The sequence below is a fragment of the Erpetoichthys calabaricus genome, chromosome 2, assembly GCF_900747795.2.
Source record: "Erpetoichthys calabaricus chromosome 2, fErpCal1.3, whole genome shotgun sequence".
NCBI classification, from domain to species: Eukaryota; Metazoa; Chordata; class Cladistia; order Polypteriformes; family Polypteridae; genus Erpetoichthys; species Erpetoichthys calabaricus.
Window position 1 is genome coordinate 303,732,435 of NC_041395.2, and position 18,455 is coordinate 303,750,889.

Consider the following 18,455-nt stretch of genomic DNA (forward strand, 5'->3'; position numbering starts at 1 on the left):
ATGATTTCATGTTGTCCATAGCCCCTTAGGTCACTCCTAAAAACCACACAGCAACTGTCAACACTAAAATCTCAAAATGGGAGTCTCCTTAGGGAAAACAAGAAAATAATCTAATAAACAAGGCTCATGATATGAATCAATAATAGTGGTTAAGAAACAGAGAGGAATCCATCCATCCATCCATTGTCTCCCGCTTATCCGAGGTCGGGTCGCGGGGGCAGCAGCTTGAGCAGAGATGCCCAGACTTCCCTCTCCCCGGCCACTTCTTCTAGCTCTTCCGGGAGAATCCCAAGGCGTTCCCAGGCCAGTCGAGAGACATAGTCCCTCCAGCGTGTCCTGGGTCTTCCCCGGGGCCTCCTCCCGGTTAGACGTGCCCGGAACACCTCACCAGGGAGGCGTCCAGGAGGCATCCTGATCAGATGCCCGAGCCACCTCATCTGACTCCTCTCGATGCGGAGGAGCAGTGGCTCTACTCTGAGCCCCTCCCGGATGACTGAGCTTCTCACCCTATCTTTAAGGGAAAGCCCAGACACCCTGCGGAGGAAACTCATTTCAGCCGCTTGTATCTCTTTCTTTCGGTCACTACCCATAGCTCATGACCATAGGTAAGGGTAGGAACATAGATCGACTGGTAAATTGAGAGCTTCGCCTTGCGGCTCAGCTCCTTTTTCACCACGACAGACCGATGCAGAGCCCGCATTACTGCGGATGCCGCACCGATCCGCCTGTCAATCTCACGCTCCATTCTTCCCTCACTTGTGAACAAGACCCCGAGATACTTGAACTCCTCCACTTGGGGCAGGATCTCGCCACCAACCCTGAGAGGGCACTCCACCCTTTTCCGGCTCTGGTTACATGAACATTTAGTTACTCTTCCTCTCTGTTTCACGTCCCCTCTTGGGACGTGAAACAGAGAGGAAGAGTAACTAAATGTTCATGTAACCAGAGCAAAGATGTAAGACAAAAATAATAGCTAGACCCAAAAAATAATTTATAATGAGACAGCCAATAATGGTAAAATGTTAGTTTGAATCCACAAACTTGGACAGACTAAGAAGTCCAGGGTTCTGACTTTTATATCCTTTGATCAATGTTTTCACGTTGTTTATGACCCCCTTAGGTCACTCCTAAAAACCACACATCAACTGTCAACACTAAAATCTCTAAAATGGCAGTCTCCTTAGGGAAAACAAGAAAATAATCTAATAAACAAGGCTCAGGTTGTGATTCAATAATCATAGTTAAGAAACAGAGAGAGAGCAAGAGTAACCAAACGTTCATGTAATCAGAGCAAAGATGTAAGACAAAAATCATAGCTAGACCCACAAAATAATTTGGGTAATGAGAGAGCCAATAATGATAAAATGTTAGCTTGAATCAACAAACTTGAACAAAAAACGAAGTCCAAGGTGCTCACCTTTACACCAATCATTTCACATTGCCGTAACCCCTGATGTTACTCTTAAAAACTACATAGCAACGGTGAGCACTAAAGTTTGTAAATAGTAGTGTTTATAGATAAAACAAGGGCGTGAGACAGCTCAAAAAGGAACATGACCGTGTTACAGCTGTGTGTATGCATGCATGTGCCCCATAAGGGAATGGAATCCCTCTCAGGGCTGGGTCCTGCCCTATTCACTATATGAAGGTTGCTCAAAAAAAAAATTCTTACTATACTTCATTCAAAACTACCAGCCCATAGGAATGAAAAATCAAAAAATAGATCTTCTAAATATCCTTTTGGTTTTTCCTACACAACACTGAGTTTAGAAAAAGATAACATATGGACAGTTATTTGTGGTTAATAAAACACTATTATTACAAAACGGTAGTTCTTGCTTCTGAATAATATTATTAGTTTTTCACAGATGGCAGGACACCTCTTCGCTGGAAGGAAGCCTGATCAGAGCATTACCTCCCCCGGGATGCTAGATGGCAGCCGCCATGGGTTGCAGTGGTGCCTCAGACTCCTGCAGGGCTTCATGGGAGATGGAGTTGTCTACAGCCCTGTTGGGATCCAGAGGTGCCGCGAGGGGGCTCTGCAGCTGTTCCTAAGCCCGTGTGGGCAGCTCTTCTGCCACACCCGGAAGTGCTGCGAAAGTGGAGAAATGAGCACCTGAAGCACCTCCAGGTGCCTTATATATAAGTGGCCAGCAGACAGTACTCGGTGACCCAGAGTCGGGTGGAAGGTGGACAAAACTTGCCAAGGAAGAGTGGAGAAGAAAAGAGTGAAAGAGAAGGAAAAGAGGAATATTGTGCTTGTGCATTGGGATATGCACTCACGTTCTCCATGAGTAAAGAAAAATAAAAAACATTTGTGTTTTTATAAGTGTGCCTCCCGTGTCTGTCTGTTTCGGGATGGGTGGCTGGCACATCCCCTAGTATTTCTGTCACATAGTTGTTCTAATTTATATTGCTGTGCTCCAATTAGATAATACTCTAGAAGAAAAGGCTTGCAGTGTGTTATAGTGACTTCAAACCTTGAGATTACAGATTCAGATCCCACTACAGACACTTTGTGACTATGAGAAAGTCGCTTGCCTTTGCTGCAATTGCAAAGAAAAGAAATGTAACTGACCATATGTAAAATGTTGTAAGTCACCTTAGATAAAGGCATCAATCCAATAAAAAGTAAAAAATATGAAGTCTTGAAAGAGATTAACACGAGACTAGAAAGAGATTTCACAAAATATAACATGCATTTCAAAGCAATATTCTCAATTTGGACTCCTTTTACCTGAATTGTATCTTATGTCTCCTTCTTGTCTAAAGCGATTTCTCATAGGGAATTTTAGGAGAAACATCTGTGATGTTGATTCTTAAATGAAACATAAATGAGAACCTCCTTTAAATTACATGAGCCATCAAAGATCAACCTTTGAGCAGTAAAATACTAACTGAAATACCCGGCGTTGCCCACGAGGAAAGTAAAGTGTTTTTTTTTTAAATGTTTGTGAAAAATATAATAAAAAAAAAAACACAACTTTAAAAATAAAAACAAATTAACAAACAATGAAGGCTCACTAAAGTGCTTGTATTGTTTACTGAAGTGCCTTGTTATATACAATTTTTTTAGTTTTTCCATCTATAACCAATATATAACAGTTCTTAGGACCTCCTACCCTTGAACATGCCGCATAAAGTTGTCCATGTGAGAAATAGCCTGTGTCCAAATTGATTCCAGTAATTTTCAATGATTGTCCAAACATTCTGAGCGTCAAGTAGATGATAATAGACATACAAGAGTTAGTCTCTTAGTCTCTTCCAGTTGAAATTCTTTTACAATCAATTAAAGGTTACATATTTTACCTATATAAATAAATATTATAAGTTAAATATTATAGCTATATTTGGTCTATACTTTACGATTTTGATGAATTAATTAAATTTGTTTTTTGATTATGAATGTATTAAAAAAATTCCTATTTCTTTTTTATGAAAAAATTGTAACACCAACCCGTTATCTATGATGTTGCAAAACAAATGACATTTAGTTCATTAATAAATAAACAAAAATTGGAAAGAGAGCCGCTGAATCCACAAAATGAATATAGGATGTTTGTGGTAGATAAAAATAAAGTTGCTTACTTATCTTATATATAATATAATAGATAGCCTATTTTAATCAAAATATAATCATGGAATATGTTCAAAGTAGTGTAAAAACAATGGGGAAAGCGAAGGCTTTTTTAAGGTTTTTTAACAGATTAATTTTTATTTTGTGGTGTAGTAATAAGTTTTTACATGCAGAATTTTTGACGACGTAAAAAACGTTGATTAAATTAATATTATTATTAGGTTGATTTAATTGTATTACCACTACAACATTGTTACAATAAGAATAATGCAAGATGAAAATACAGTTAACAAAAATTAACATTAAATGACAAACAAATAATACTAGGGATTTTCCATGATAAAACTGTCGGTTGCTTTTACAGAGCACACCAGAAACGTTCCGAGCATCAACTGGATGATAACATACATACAAGACCGCAAGATTGTTGCAGTCTGCTTTATATATAAGATTACACAGTGCATCCGGAAAGTATTCACAGCGCATCACTTTTTCCACATTTTGTTATGTTACAGCCTTATTCCAAAATGGATGAAATTCATTTTTTTCCTCAGAATTCTACACACAACACCCCATAATGACAACGTGAAAATAGTTTTCTTGAGGTTTTTGCAAATTTATTAAAAATAAAAAAACTGAGAAATCACATGAACATAAGTATTCACAGCCTTTGCTCAATACTTTGTCGATGCACCTTTGGCAGCAATTACAGCCTCAAGTCTTTTTGAATATGATGCAACAAGCTTGGCACACCTATCCTTGGCCAGTTTCGCCCATTCCTCTTTGCAACACCTCTCAAGCTCCATCAGGTTGGATGGGAAGCGTCGGTGCACAGCCATTTTAAGATCTCTCCAGAGATGTTCAATCGGATTCCAGTCTGGGCTCTGGCTGGGCCACTCAAGGACATTCACAGAGTTGTCCTGAAGCCACTCCTTTGATATCTTGGCTGTGTGCTTAGGGTCGAAAGATGAACCGTCACCCCAGTCTGAGGTCAAGAGCGCTCTGGAGCAGGTTTTCATCCAGGATGTCTCTGTACATTGCTGCAGTCATCTTTCCCTTTATCCTGACTACTCTCCCAGTCCCTGCCGCTGAAAAACATCCCCACAGCATGATGCTGCCACCACCATGCTTCACTGTAGGGATGGTATTGGCCTGGTAATGAGCGGTGCCTGGTTTCCTCCAAATGTGATGCCTGGCATTCACACCACAGAGTTCAATCTTTGTCTCATCAGACCAGAGAATTTTCTTTCTCATGGTCTGAGAGTCCTTCAGGTGCCTTTTGGCAAACTCCAGGCGGGCTGCCATGTGCCTTTTACTAAGGAGTGGCTTCCGTCTGGCCACTCTACCATACAGGCCTGATTGGTGGATTGCTGCAGAGATGGTTGTCCTTCTGGAAGGTTCTCCTTTCTCCACAGAGGACCTCTGGAGCTCTGACACAGTGACCATCGGGTTCTTGGTCACCTCCCTGACTAAGGCCCTTCTCCCCCAATCGCTAAGTTTAGATGGCCAGGCAGCTCTAGGAAGAGTCCTGGTGGTTTCGAACTTCTTCCACTTACGGATGATGGAGGCCATTGTGCTCATTGGGACCTTCAAAGCAGCAGCAATTTTTCTGTAACCTTCCCCAGATTTGTGCCTCGAGACAATCCTGTCTCGGAGGTCTACAGACAATTCCTTTGACTTCATGCTTGGTTTGTGCTCTGACATGAACTGTCAACTGCGGGACCTTATAGACAGACAGGTGTGTGCCTTTCCAAATTATGTCCAATCATCTGAATTTACCACAGGTGGACTCCAATTAAGCTACAGAAACATCTCAAGGATGATCAGGGGAAACAAGATGCACCTGAGCTCAATTTCGAGCTTCATGGCAAAGGCTGTGAATACTTATGTACATGTGCTTTCTCAATTTTTTTATTTTTAATAAATTTGCAAAAATCTCAAGTAAACTTTTTTCACGTTGTCATTATGGGGTGTTGTGTGTAGAATTCTGAGGAAAAAAATGAATTTAATCCATTTTGGAATAAGGCTGCAACATAACAAAATGTGGAAAAAGTGATGCGCTGTGAATACTTTCCGGATGCACTGTATATATATATATATATATATATATAGATATATATATATATATATATATATATATATATATATATATATATATATATATATATATATATATACAAGCAGTGTAAACCCATGCTGTAAAAAGCCCAGGGTCCTAGAAACTATTGTAATCATCAGGAAAAGATTGAACTGTAAAGATGTCAGGTAATTGAAAGGAACTACTCTGGGCATCTCTCTCCTATCCTAGGAGGATTCATTTTGCTGACGTGCTCGCCTCGCTTATGTGTTAGCGGCGGGAGGAAAAGTAAAAGGGATACCACATTGTCGATGTGCTTGTCTCACTTGCATAAGAGTTTCTCTGTTTTCTCAGCGGTTTTACTTTGGCAACAGAGTCACTTTCTTCTTCTGACTCGTTAACTTGGGGCCATCTTGTCGGCTGTCTGAGTTTCATACTGTAGTAGCCTTGGGCCGGACAGACAGACAGACACACACACTTCCACGTGTAGACATTTAGTTTTCTGTTTCCTCGGAGGTGGAGCCCTTACCCCAACTCCACCTCTCACTTCCGGGCCGGACAGACATACACACACACACACACACACACACACACTTCCACGCATAGATGTTTGTATATAAGATATATATATATATATGGCGGCTCAAGTCACAAAGACAGAATGAGTCCTAAAAATATTTGGGATGCCAACCTGGCCATCTCTATTTAATTTCAAAGGCAACAGGCGCACGGTGGTGCTCAAACATAAAAAATGCTGGCAGTCACCTCCAGTTCGCCCTCTGGTGGTCGTTCAGAGTGTCAACTGGATAATAACCTGCATACAAAACCACAAGATCACCCCCCCACCCTACCCAGAAGCGGATGGGTTAGGGTTGATTTTACCCTACAGTATTTTTAGTCAACCAATGAGAAACATGTGTACCAAGTTTCATGAAAATCGCTCCAGCCATTCGGAAGTGATGCTGGAATATATATACATACACGCACACATACATACAGTACATTGAATTTTATATATATATATATATATATATATATATATAGATTTCCATGTTAGAAAGCATCTTCAGTTTATTGGGTGGTTAATTTGAAACAGACCACTTGTTAACATTATGATTTGCATTTTTCTTTAAATTTTTATACATTTCCTGAGGTGTTGTTTGGTTATATATGCATATAGTTATCAGATTTTAACCCATGGATTTTAAATTTGACATTAGTTTGCATTCAGATAGTATTGTTGAAAAGCTCAATTTATTTACTGTCTTTTCTGTGATGCCATTTTGTGAGCAATTATTTCCATGTTATGTAATCGACCCAGTAGTACATGGCTGGTGACATCATGGGGTCGCGCAAGTGTCACAAAAAGCAATTCCTGTTCAGCTGAGTTAACTGAGATATAATACAGTACTGAAAGAATTAGTGTGTGTTTAAATAATTAGTGTTCCTGGTAAAATGACTTCTGCTGTACATATTTTCGATAATGATTTTTGGTTTTGATTTTTGCTTTGACAATAGTGTATATTAGATTTCCTTGTTATGTTTGTCTTTTAGTTCCTGCATCTTCTTCTGATTCTTCATTTAAAAGATTTTCTGTCAATCCTTCCTTGGCAGAAAATGCATTGTGCTTGTGCAGGTGGCCTTCAGCATTGCACTATGTGATGATGCTCATTTGAAAGTCAGCAATCACAAATCACAAAACTTAGGTGGACTCTTCTCCCTCATCCAACCTAGGCGCCAAAATGTTCTACCTCTTTAGCCCTCTCACAAATGTCAGGTTATTGAAGGAGTGAAAAAGTGACTGCCAGTGTTGGATTTAATCTGGTACAAGAAGGTGATACATGCTATTGTTTTCTTGCTGTTGCGAAGATGTTGAACTCGATCGAGTTTATGGAGAAAAATGAGATGTTCAGAAAAATTATTGGAGTTATCTCTTGAGTATATTCAAACAATTCTGTACCAAATTACTACAAATTAAAAACAATGTGTCTCAAAACTTTTTGGGCAGCTGTCATGCTGTAGAAAAGAATCAACTCCCCGAAAATAAATATATTTTAAAAACTAATGGAAGCACGTGAAGATCTGGTGTCTGGGCTAGAATGATGGCTTTTGGCTTTTTTCCATATCATTTCATTACATGATCTAGCAACACTAAAATATGAATTGTGCCCGTGTGGGTGACTCCGCTTGTGTGCGTCACATGAAACACTGGATTCCTGCCTTGCAGTCATTTCTGCCACTTTGACTCCCCCTGTAATTCTGAAATTAATAACGTGGTTACAAAAAATGAATTATGAAGTGAATATATATTAAAGGAATATTGCAAAGTGAACCTGTTTAAATACATTTAAATATTTATTCCTTATTGTTGTTTGACCAGTTGCTCTTTTATTATTCAAAAGGAGCAGCTCAAACGCACTTCTATACATATTAATACCAAGAATGGAACTCGGGCTCTCTGCATAGTACCTTTATTAATTATTAATTGTATTATATTAGTCATATATTATATTAAATTCAGATATTACTTCTTTAATGTCATAATTTCTGTGGTAGTGTGTTTTTTTTTCTGTGACTTCTTTCAGTGTCAGCAGTGAGCTGTCACTCCTCAGATTTTATTAATCAGTCCCATTATGAAATGCACCATAGACAGCAAGACAAATCAGAAGCTGCACATTATTTTTTATCTTCCATTTTTAAAAAAAGTACTGGTTCACTGGTGCCTTTCTGATAGACAGAATTAATATAACTCATGATTAGATGTCAGAAAAGCTTTGCCCTTTTAGATCATTGCAATATTTCATGCAATGCCTCTTTTTTCTCTCTTTTTAAAAGGTGCCCAATATATCACCTGCAAGCTTCAAAACTGCACTGAGGCCAACAAAGGGAAACCATTTCCTGGACACATTGATCCCAATTCCTTGGTTGTTCAAGATGAGTATGTGTTTGTTCAGGTATGTAATTACTGGGTATGTTAGGATTTTTAAAAGAAAAAAAAATGAAGAAGAAGATGAAAAAACTGTGGTTCTGAAAATCAAAAATTCAGCATGACTGCACGGCTCATTCCTAATTTATCAAAGTTTATATCCTGCCTCGAGAGGTGACACTAAAGGTCATATCTCTGAGCTGATGTTCCATTGAGCCAATAACCTAATTCTGAAAATTCTAAATTAAATTGCTGCTTCTGATCAAGAAGCAGTGAAAAATCCTCAAAGGAGGGTGGATTATTGCCTAACTGAATGATGATTTGTGCTTTAGTTTGTTTCATTAGCCAAAGAACTTAACAGAAGAACACATGTTAAGGCAATTTTGATACCTGCATGTAAGCAAGCTGTGTATAATATTGAACATTTTACTGATCTATCTATCTATCTGTCTATCTATCTATCTATCTATACACAAAAATGTACACATAATGCATTTTCTATATAAACCTAAGATAATATTATGGCAAATGAAAAGTTGCCGGTAGAGTAATGGTACTGCTGCTTCCCAACCACAAGTTCAAAATCCAAAGCAGCTTTGCTTTATTCCTAAGAGAGAAAAAGTCATAGCAGATACAAACAACAACACAGAAGTCTCCACTGTAATATCTATAAAACCCATGTTAAATATAATATTTAAATTGGGCCAATTGTCATGTATTGCCCAGTCAGATACACTTATGTATACATAGTATACATCTATAGTAGAAAATATCACACTGTTGTGCATAAGGCAGTAAATTTACAGTAATATAAATATGTAGCGGACTCATTAGTGTTCAGACAATGTCTTTCAAAGCAATTAAAGAAGCTTCATATTTAAATATCCTTGCCCTACTAGAAACATTTTTAATTTTATGAAAGCAGGGGTGAGAATCTGACTTGCACTGAGAGAGTCAGTGGGTTTTTCCAAAACAGTACACATCTTACATCTTTAAATTTCCTGTTGAAATTTGGGTATTAAGACTTAAACCAGACATTGTACTGTATTGCTGCCTGTGACGGTTGCTGCATGGTCCTGCTCCATGCTCCCTATTCCAGATTTGGGAGCCTCTAGAACCCGACACTGTTGATAATGTAACCAAATGAGCTGTGCAATAAGGACAAATCATACTTGGAGCAAGGGGATGGTGTAAAAGTGTAACAAAAAACAAAACAAAACAGTGTTCAAATAAATAGTGCAGTTCTTCCAAAAGTTGATAAATAATTCATAAAAACAGTGAAAAACGAATGTTTAAAATCCAAGGCTAAAAATGAGAGTAAAAACCAAACAATCACTGGGACAAACAAGACAAGCACAATTCATTCAAAGTTTCCCCAGCTCACCCATTGCTCACTCAGCTGACGGAGACTTCAACATCCTCTACATTCTGACCCCCGTCTTGGCTTCCTCCTTAGGCATCTGCCAGACTACTGGAGTCAGTTGTCCTCTCGTCTTCCTTCTCGTACATGCAGTCGTCCCTCGGATCCCTGGAGAGGACGCCACCCTGATCGCTCCCACTCCCCTGAAACATCACTGGGGATGATCCATCCCTAGAGCACCGATCCTTCGCTCCATCACAGGACCACTATCCACATTGCCTTCTCTTACACTAGCAGGCTGGCTCGTTCTCTCTCTTCCCCAATGTTGCTGTCGCTCTCTGCCTCCATATACAGTAGACAGATAGATAGATAGATAGATAGATAGATAGATAGATAGATAGATAGATAGATAGATAGATAGATAGATAGATAGATAGATAGATAGATAGATAGATAGATAGATAGATAGATAGATAGATAGATACTTTATTAATCCCAATGGGAAATTCACATTATCCAGCAGCAGCATACTGATACAATACATAATATTAAATTAAAGATTGATAATAATAATAATGCAGGTGAAAAACAGACAATAACTTTGTATAATGTTAAATGTTAACGTTTACCCCCCCGGGTGGAATTGAAGAGTCGCAAAGTTTGGGGGAGGAACGATCTTCTCAATCTGTCAGTGGAGCAGGACAGTGACAGCAGTCTGTCGCTGAAGCTGCTCTTCTGTCTGGAGATGATACTATTTAGTGGATGCAGTTGATTCTCCATAATTGATAGGAGCCTGCTGAGCGCCCTTCGCTCTGCCACAGATGTTAAACTGTCCAGCTCCATGCCAAAAATAGAGCCTGCTTTCCTCACCAGTTTGTCCAGGCGTGAGGCGTCTTTCTTCTTAATGCTGCCTTCCCAGCACACCACCGTGTAGAAGAGGGCACTCGCCACAACTGTCTGATAGAACATCTGCAGCATCTTATTGCAGATGTTGAAGGACGCCAGCCTTCTAAGGAAGTATAGTCGGCTCTGTCCTTTCTTGCACAAAGCATCAGTATTGGCAGTCCAGTCTAATTTATCATCCAGCTGCACTCCCAGATATTTATAGGTCTGCACCATCTGTACACAGTCACCTTTGATGATCACGGGGTCCATGAGGGGTCTGGGCCTCCTAAAATCCACCACCAGCTCCTTGGTTTTGCTGGTGTTCAGTTGTAGGTGGTTTGAGTCGCACCATTTAACAAAGTCATTGATTAGGTCCCTATACTCCTCCTCCAGCCCATTCCTGATGCAGCCCACGATAGCAGTGTCATCAGCGAACCTTTGCACGTGGCAGGACTCTGAGTTGTATTGGAAGTCCGATGTATATAGGCTGAACAGGACCGGAGAAAGTACAGTCCCTTGTGGCGCTCCTGTGTTGCTGACCACAATGTCAGACGTGCAGTTCCTAAGACGCACATACTGAGGTCTGTCTTTAAGATAGTCCACGATCCATGCCACTAGGTATGAATCTACTCCCATCTCTGTCAGCTTGTCCCTAAGGAGCAGAGGTTGGATTGTGTTGAAGGTGCTAGAGAAGTCTAGAAACATAATTCTTACAGCACCACTGCCTCTGTCTAAGTGGGAGAGGGATCGGTGTAGCATATAGATGATGGCATCCTCCGCTCCCACCTTCTCCTGATATGCAAACTGCAGAGGGTCAAGGGCGTGTTGAACCTGTGGCCTAAGGTGGTGAAGCAGCAGCCTCTCCATGGTCTTCATCACATGTGATGTCAGAGCAACAGGACGAAAGTTATTCAGCTCACTAGGACGTGATACCTTTGGGACAGGGGTGATGCAAGATGTTTTCCAAAGCCTCGGGACTCTCCCCTGTTCCAGGCTTAGGTTGAAGATACGCTGTAGAGGACCCCCCAGTTCTGATGCACAGACCTTCAGCAGTCGTGGCGATACTCCATCTGGACCTGCTGCTTTGCTGGCACGAAGTCTCCTCAGCTCTCTCCTCACCTGCGCTGTTGTAATTATGGGTGGGGATGTCTCTCCTATGCTGGTATCAGCAGAAGGATGCGTGGAGGGTGCAGTACTCCGAGGTGAGAGTGAGAGTGGGTTAGGGTGGTCAAACCTGTTAAAGAAGTTGTTCATTTGGTTTGCTGTCTTCAAGTCTCTCTCGATGGTGGTACCCCGCTTCGAGCTGCAGCCAGTGATGATCTTCATCCCATCCCACACTTCCTTCATGCTGTTATTCTGCAACTTTGCCGCCCTGAGCTGGACTCGGAGTTCCTTCTGCATGCGCTTGAGCTCATGCTGATCACCGTCTTTAAAGGCCCTTTTCTTCTGGTTCAAAAGGCCCTTGATGTCAGTTGTAATCCATGGCTTGTTGTTAGCATAGCAGCGTACTGTTCTTACTGGAACTACAATGTCCATACAGAAGTTGATGTAGTCAGTAGTGCAGTCAACAACTTCCTCAATGCTCTCACTATGTGATCCCTGCAGGATATCCCAGTCTGTAGTTCCAAAACATTTTCTCAGAGTATTCTCAGCCTCCAGGGTCCTCTTCCTGAATGATCGTGTGGTTGCAGGTAGGACCCTCACTTTTGGTTTGTAGTGAGGCTGAAGCAGAACCAGGATATGATCTGCTTTCCCAAGCGCAGGCAGCAGGGTGGCGCTGTATGCATCTTTAACGTTTGCATACAGTAAATCAGTAGTCTTATTTCCCCGGGTGTTACAGTCCACATACTGGGAGAAGGCAGGTAATGTTTTGTCCAGCGTCACATGGTTAAAGTCTCCAGCGATTAGCACAAGCGCCTCAGGGTGCTACGTTTGTAACTTAGCAACAGAAGAATGGATGATGTCACTCGCTGTCTCCATGTCCGCCCGAGGAGGAATGTATACAATAACAACGATGACGTGTCCAAACTCTCTGGGCAAGTATTAGTATTATAATTGGACACTGTTTTGACATGTAACTTTTTTTATCCCTTCTTAAGATATCAGTGTGGCAATAGACACATCCATGTGCTGCACTGAAGACAAAAACCTTTTTTATGAGTATTTTTGCATGAATAATAGACAAGGGAGTCGGGACTCTGCAGTTTTAACCTTGATTTTTTTTCTTCTAATCTTTTCTAGTTTTAAACCCCTGCCTGTCCAATGATTACACTTTGTATGGTAGGCCCTACTTTGACAATCAAAGCAAATGAAACATTTCTAGGTTCATCGAGGCCTAATCCAGGCCTTCAAAATTAACAAAAGCATCAATGAAGTTAATCCACCAGAATTATTTTGATTGAATAGAAAATCAGGCATTCAAGGGCATCTTTGGAAATTAAGCTAATATGCAATTAGGACTGAAGCCGGGAAGTCATGTAGTTGATACAGAAATTTTGACTTTTAAAAAACTCTAGATGAGTTATTGAAGCAACTTAGCTCTTAGGTAACCAATCAAGCTTGATGGGCTGAATGGCTTTCTCTTATTTGTTCTTCTGGCACCTGTACACACCGAGTGTAAAGCCAAGATGAATCTTAAATTTAAAATTCTGTTGTAATTATTGCTTAATCTACATTAATAATGATTATAGGAAGAGGTCAAACTGACAGATAAATAGGCAAAATAAACCAAATCCTGCTTCCCTTCTACACCTTCCTTGTAGGATGTCATCCTCTCTTTCCCACATTACAAGGATCTCAGAGTGCCCTTCCCATCTCTCTCCCTTTCCTCCCAGATTTTACTTGTCTTCTGCTAATACGTATTTGCCTTAAATCACCTACTACCTGTCTAGTTTAGGGCTAAGGTCTGTTTGAAGACTCTTCATACTTTCAAGCCCCTGCCCCCAGTCACTAGTCATACAACAGTCACAAGATGAGAGGGGAAGAGAAAATTAAAATGGCGCCAAGGCTGTTAACAGTGCTTTTCAGTCTTGTTTTGTTCACAGTATTGAGTAGAGAGTATGGATTTTTTTCACTCATTGCCTGTGTATTGAAATTTGCCTTTAGTGTTTAGTATTTTTCTGTTCATCTACATGTTTTGCTCCTACACATTTCACTTTCACTTCCCTCTTGTTTTCATATTTTCACATTCTCTTTAGATTTCTAATCTCAAAGATAATCTTTTTTTTTTCCTGGTTGTCTGGTTAACTTTTCTTCTGCCTTTTAATGACCTATCAACTTTAGGCTTACTTGATTTTTACAGAAGATACCCAAATGATCAGTGTGGCAATGCAGGCCTGATTTTTTGATAGTTTCATCCATCATTTCAACTATATAGACTAGATTAATATGCCTTTACCAATTAACCAGAAGGACCTATGACACTCCCTACATCTTTAAATACTTTAAATAATATGTAATCTGAATAGCATTATCTTTTCAACATACTTTGGCAAATAAGGACACCAGAAACCCCCCTAATGACGATTACACTGCAAAACATGCCCTGCTGTGTCACCTATACACCAACTCCAGGAGTCTTTAATTACAGGCCACTGTTTCAGGCCCCAGTGGTCAAGAGATAAACTGGTCCCTAAATACAGCACACCATCTGCTCCACTTTTAGCACTTTCCAGGATTACATAGTATCACAATGATCAATTGTTAAAAGAAAAGGGTGCCATCCAAAAGGTAACAAAAACAAGAGATTCCCACATGCAATAATTTACTTTCAGAGTTCCTATTTTGTTGAGTATTGTTTTTAGACTTAGACCCCCATTATCCACTTTCTTTGTCACTTAAGTGTAAAATCTAAATCACTGTGTTTCATGTTACTGAAAATGATCAGTGTTAAGTGATTTCAGCATAATAAAGCCTTTGTATATTATGGTCTGTTTTCATCACAACACTGACAAAACAATAGAAAGAAATACAGTAATCCCTCGCTATATCGCGCTTCGCCTTTCGCAGCTTCACTCCATCGCGGATTTTATATGTAAGCATATTTAAATATATATCGCGGATTTTTCGCTGCTTCGCGGGTTTCTGCGGACAATGGGTCTTTTAATTTCTGGTACATGCTTCCTCAGTTGGTTTGCCCAGTTGATTTCATACAAGGGACGCTATTGGCAGATGGCTGAGAAGCTACCCAGCTTATTTTTCTCTGTCTCTCTTGCACTGACTTTATCTGATCCTGACGTAGGGGGTGTGAGCAGGGGGGCTGTTCGCACACCTATACGATACAGACACTCGTCTAAAAATGCTGAAAGATTATCTTCACGTTGCTATCTTTTGTGCAGCTGCTTCCTGAAACGACATGCTGCCCGGTGCTTCGCATACTTAAAAACTCGAAGGGCACGTATTGATTTTTGATTGAAAAACAAACTCTGTCTGTCTCTCTCTCTTTGTCTGCTCCTGACGGAGGGGGTGTGAGCTGCCGCCTTCAACAGCTTTGTGCCGCGGTGCTTTGCATACTTAAAAGCAGCCCTATTGATTTGCTTGCTTTTCTCTCTATCTCTGTGACAGCCTGTGCTCCTGACACGCACTCCTTTGAAGAGGAAGATATGTTTGCATTCTTTTAATTGTGAGACGGAACTGTCATCTCTGTCTTGTCATGGAGCACAGTTTAAACTTTTGAAAAAGAGACAAATGTTTGTTTGCAGTATTTGAATAACGTTCCTGTCTCTCTACAACCTCCTGTGTTTCTGCGCAAATCTGTGACCCAAGCATGACAATATAAAAATAACTATATAAACATATGGTTTCTACTTCACGGATTTTCTTATTTCGCGGGTGGCTCTGGAACACAACCCCCGCGATGGAGGAGGGATTACTGTATATATTTATCTGAAAGTAGTTTATAGATAAATTAAGTCTAAAGTTGGGAACTATGTTCCTCTGACTTAAAAGGCATCATATTTTATAGTAAACATATACACTCTAGAATAGGGGTCTGCAAGTTAGCCCTGGAAGGATTTACTGGTTGCTGGTTGCTGGATTTTATTCCAACCCGAATGCTTAATTAGAAACTAATCCTTGTCAATAGTACAGTAGATGTAATTTAACTGTATGGCTTGTTAGTGTTTTTATTCCTCCAGGTAATTCTTAGAATTTTTCCTTTCCAATGATCATCCAAATGATTTGCAATATGAAGTGGTTTAATAATTCTCTGTCCTTCACTTTTTCCCTTCTAAAAATGAATTAAAACTTAACCAGATAGTTCACAGCAAATACATACAGGAGGAAATGGAAACAAGTTAGAAGAAGAACTGCTGGTTCCTTTGCCATTTAAATGTTACTGCTAATAAGGAAACATTAAAAACAGTGAACGCAGCTGTTTAAGACTAAAGTAAGCAATTAAGGGTGGGAAATTTGAACAAGCGAGACATCTTAATACGTAATTCACCAGCCTCCTCACTCACTCACTCACTCACTCACTCACTCACTCACTCACTCACTCACTCACGTCCTTCCGAAGCCGAATGCGCAGTTGCCTTCTGTGCAGCTGCCCGAAAAACCTTACGACACCAACATCGCGGCAGGCGGCGGATTTACAGCTGCAAAAATTCAAAGAGAAAGGCAACTTTGATTACAGCTCTAGAGGACTGAAAGGCGATTCCGACTACAGCTCGATGCCTAATTACGCATTCTGATTCAATTACGCATTCATTCAATACACCTATATCAGGTTTGTGGTGCTTATACTTATTACTGTTCCACTCGTGCCTGTTTAATCTTACGTTGTCAAAATGGGCTCTTTGTCTAGTCTAAAATAAATAGAACTTTATTTGTTCCCAGGGGAAATTTAGCTTTTTACAGAAGCTCTTTAAATAGAAAACTCATATTGTAAATAGACAGATAAATTAATATATTCACAAATACATTATGGTCTGAACACATACCACAATAACTAAAAAGGAAGAAAACTTAAAAAGAAAGAAAAAAGAAAATTTCAGACTTCACTGTCACAGTGAGGCATTATACAGGCATATTGCTGTTAGCATAAAAGGAGCCACAGTTGTGTTTCTTGACACACTTCTGCTTTATAATTAATTGGCTGAAAGTCCTCAGAGTTAGTGTGTCATGGAGAGGATGTGCAGCATTGTTCATAATGGCAGTCAGTTTTGTTTTTAATTCTCTTCTTCACTACGACCTCCAGGGGGTCCAAAGTGCATCCCATAATTGAGCCTGCCCTTTTAAATAACTTAAGTGATGTTACCAACAAATCACACCAGAGCGTAGGAACTCACACTGGCCATCACAGAGTTATAGAAGATGTGAAGATGGATGTCACTTCCCACATTAAAGAAATACAGTCTTCTAAGGAGAAAGAGCCTGCTCTGCCTTTTCTTATATAGTTCCTCTGTGTCCAGTCCAGCCTGTCATTGATGTGGACCCCCAGTACTTGTAGGAGTGCACCACCTCTAACTCCACTCACTGAATAGTGACCGGACATAGAGGCTCTTTGGTGCTGTGATAGTCAATAATTTACTGATGTTGCTGATGTTAAGGTGCAGACAATTCTCTTTGCACCAGAAACAATGTTCTCCACCTGACTCCTATACTCCTTCTCACCCACCCCCAATCAAACCCACTCATAAGTGCAGAATCATCTGAAAATGTGTGCAAGTGACACGACCTGGTGTTATATTTGTAGTCGGAGATGTACAGAGTGAAGAGAAAAGGAGACAAGGCTGTTCCTTGTTGTGCGCCAGTGTTGCTCACATCCATATCAGAAACACTGCCTTTGAGTCTCACAAACTTCAGCCTGCCTGACAAACAGTTTATAATCCAGAACACCACAGGCACATCCACCTGCATATCTCTGAGTTCACCCCTTAACAGAGATGTCTGGATGATATTCAAGGAACTGGAGAAATAAAAAATGATAATGCTCACATTGCTCACAGTGCTGCCAGCTTTGTCCAGGTGAGAATAAGCCTTGTGGAGCAGACAGATAATTTCATCCTCCACTTCAATCTTTGCCCAATAGGCAAATTACAGTGGGTCTAGGTGGTCTACCACAAGAGGCCTCATATAATCCAGGACCAGCCTTTCTTGGTCTTCATGATGTGAGATGTAAGTAAGTAACTAAGTAAGTAAAATAAGTAAGATATAAATAAGCACAAAAAGAGAAGTAAGAGTTTCAATTGCTATAATTGACGACTCATTAAGAACTTGGGTTAGAAGCAAAAAATGCAGCCACTACAGCCCTCCCGAAATGACTCCGCAGACTCTTACTCTATAGGAATGACACTTTATGGATGAGTAAAAAAGTAGCGTGTCCCTTCTTTGATATGAGTGCTGTCAGCTTGTTGCGCTAATCTACAAAATGTGTCATAGTCGTGCATTAGACCAATGTACATGGTTCAGTTTAAGAAATAAGAAGTTATACATTGAAAATTGCTCACCAAAAAAAAAAATCTTTGCCTTCCGAGCAGCAGTTGATCTTTGAAGACACAGTTATGCATTTCAAGGAAAGCTTTAAATTATAAATTGGTGCATTTAAAGATGAGCATGAATATGCAAGTCATGGAACAAGCTGCAGGGCCTTGTATTAATAATAGTTTGTTATTGTGCTGGTGGTCCTAGC

The 18,455-nt window shown here is 40.1% G+C and overlaps 1 protein-coding gene across 1 annotated transcript in view; it reads left to right on the top strand.

The window, feature by feature from the left end:
• LOC114645620 (VPS10 domain-containing receptor SorCS1) overlaps window positions 1–18,455 on the top strand; it is a 1,182,623-nt gene that overhangs the window by 983,143 nt on the left and 181,025 nt on the right. The window contains 1 exon segment of the mRNA XM_051922161.1: window positions 8,490–8,608. Coding sequence (XP_051778121.1) covers window positions 8,490–8,608 — 119 coding nt within the window.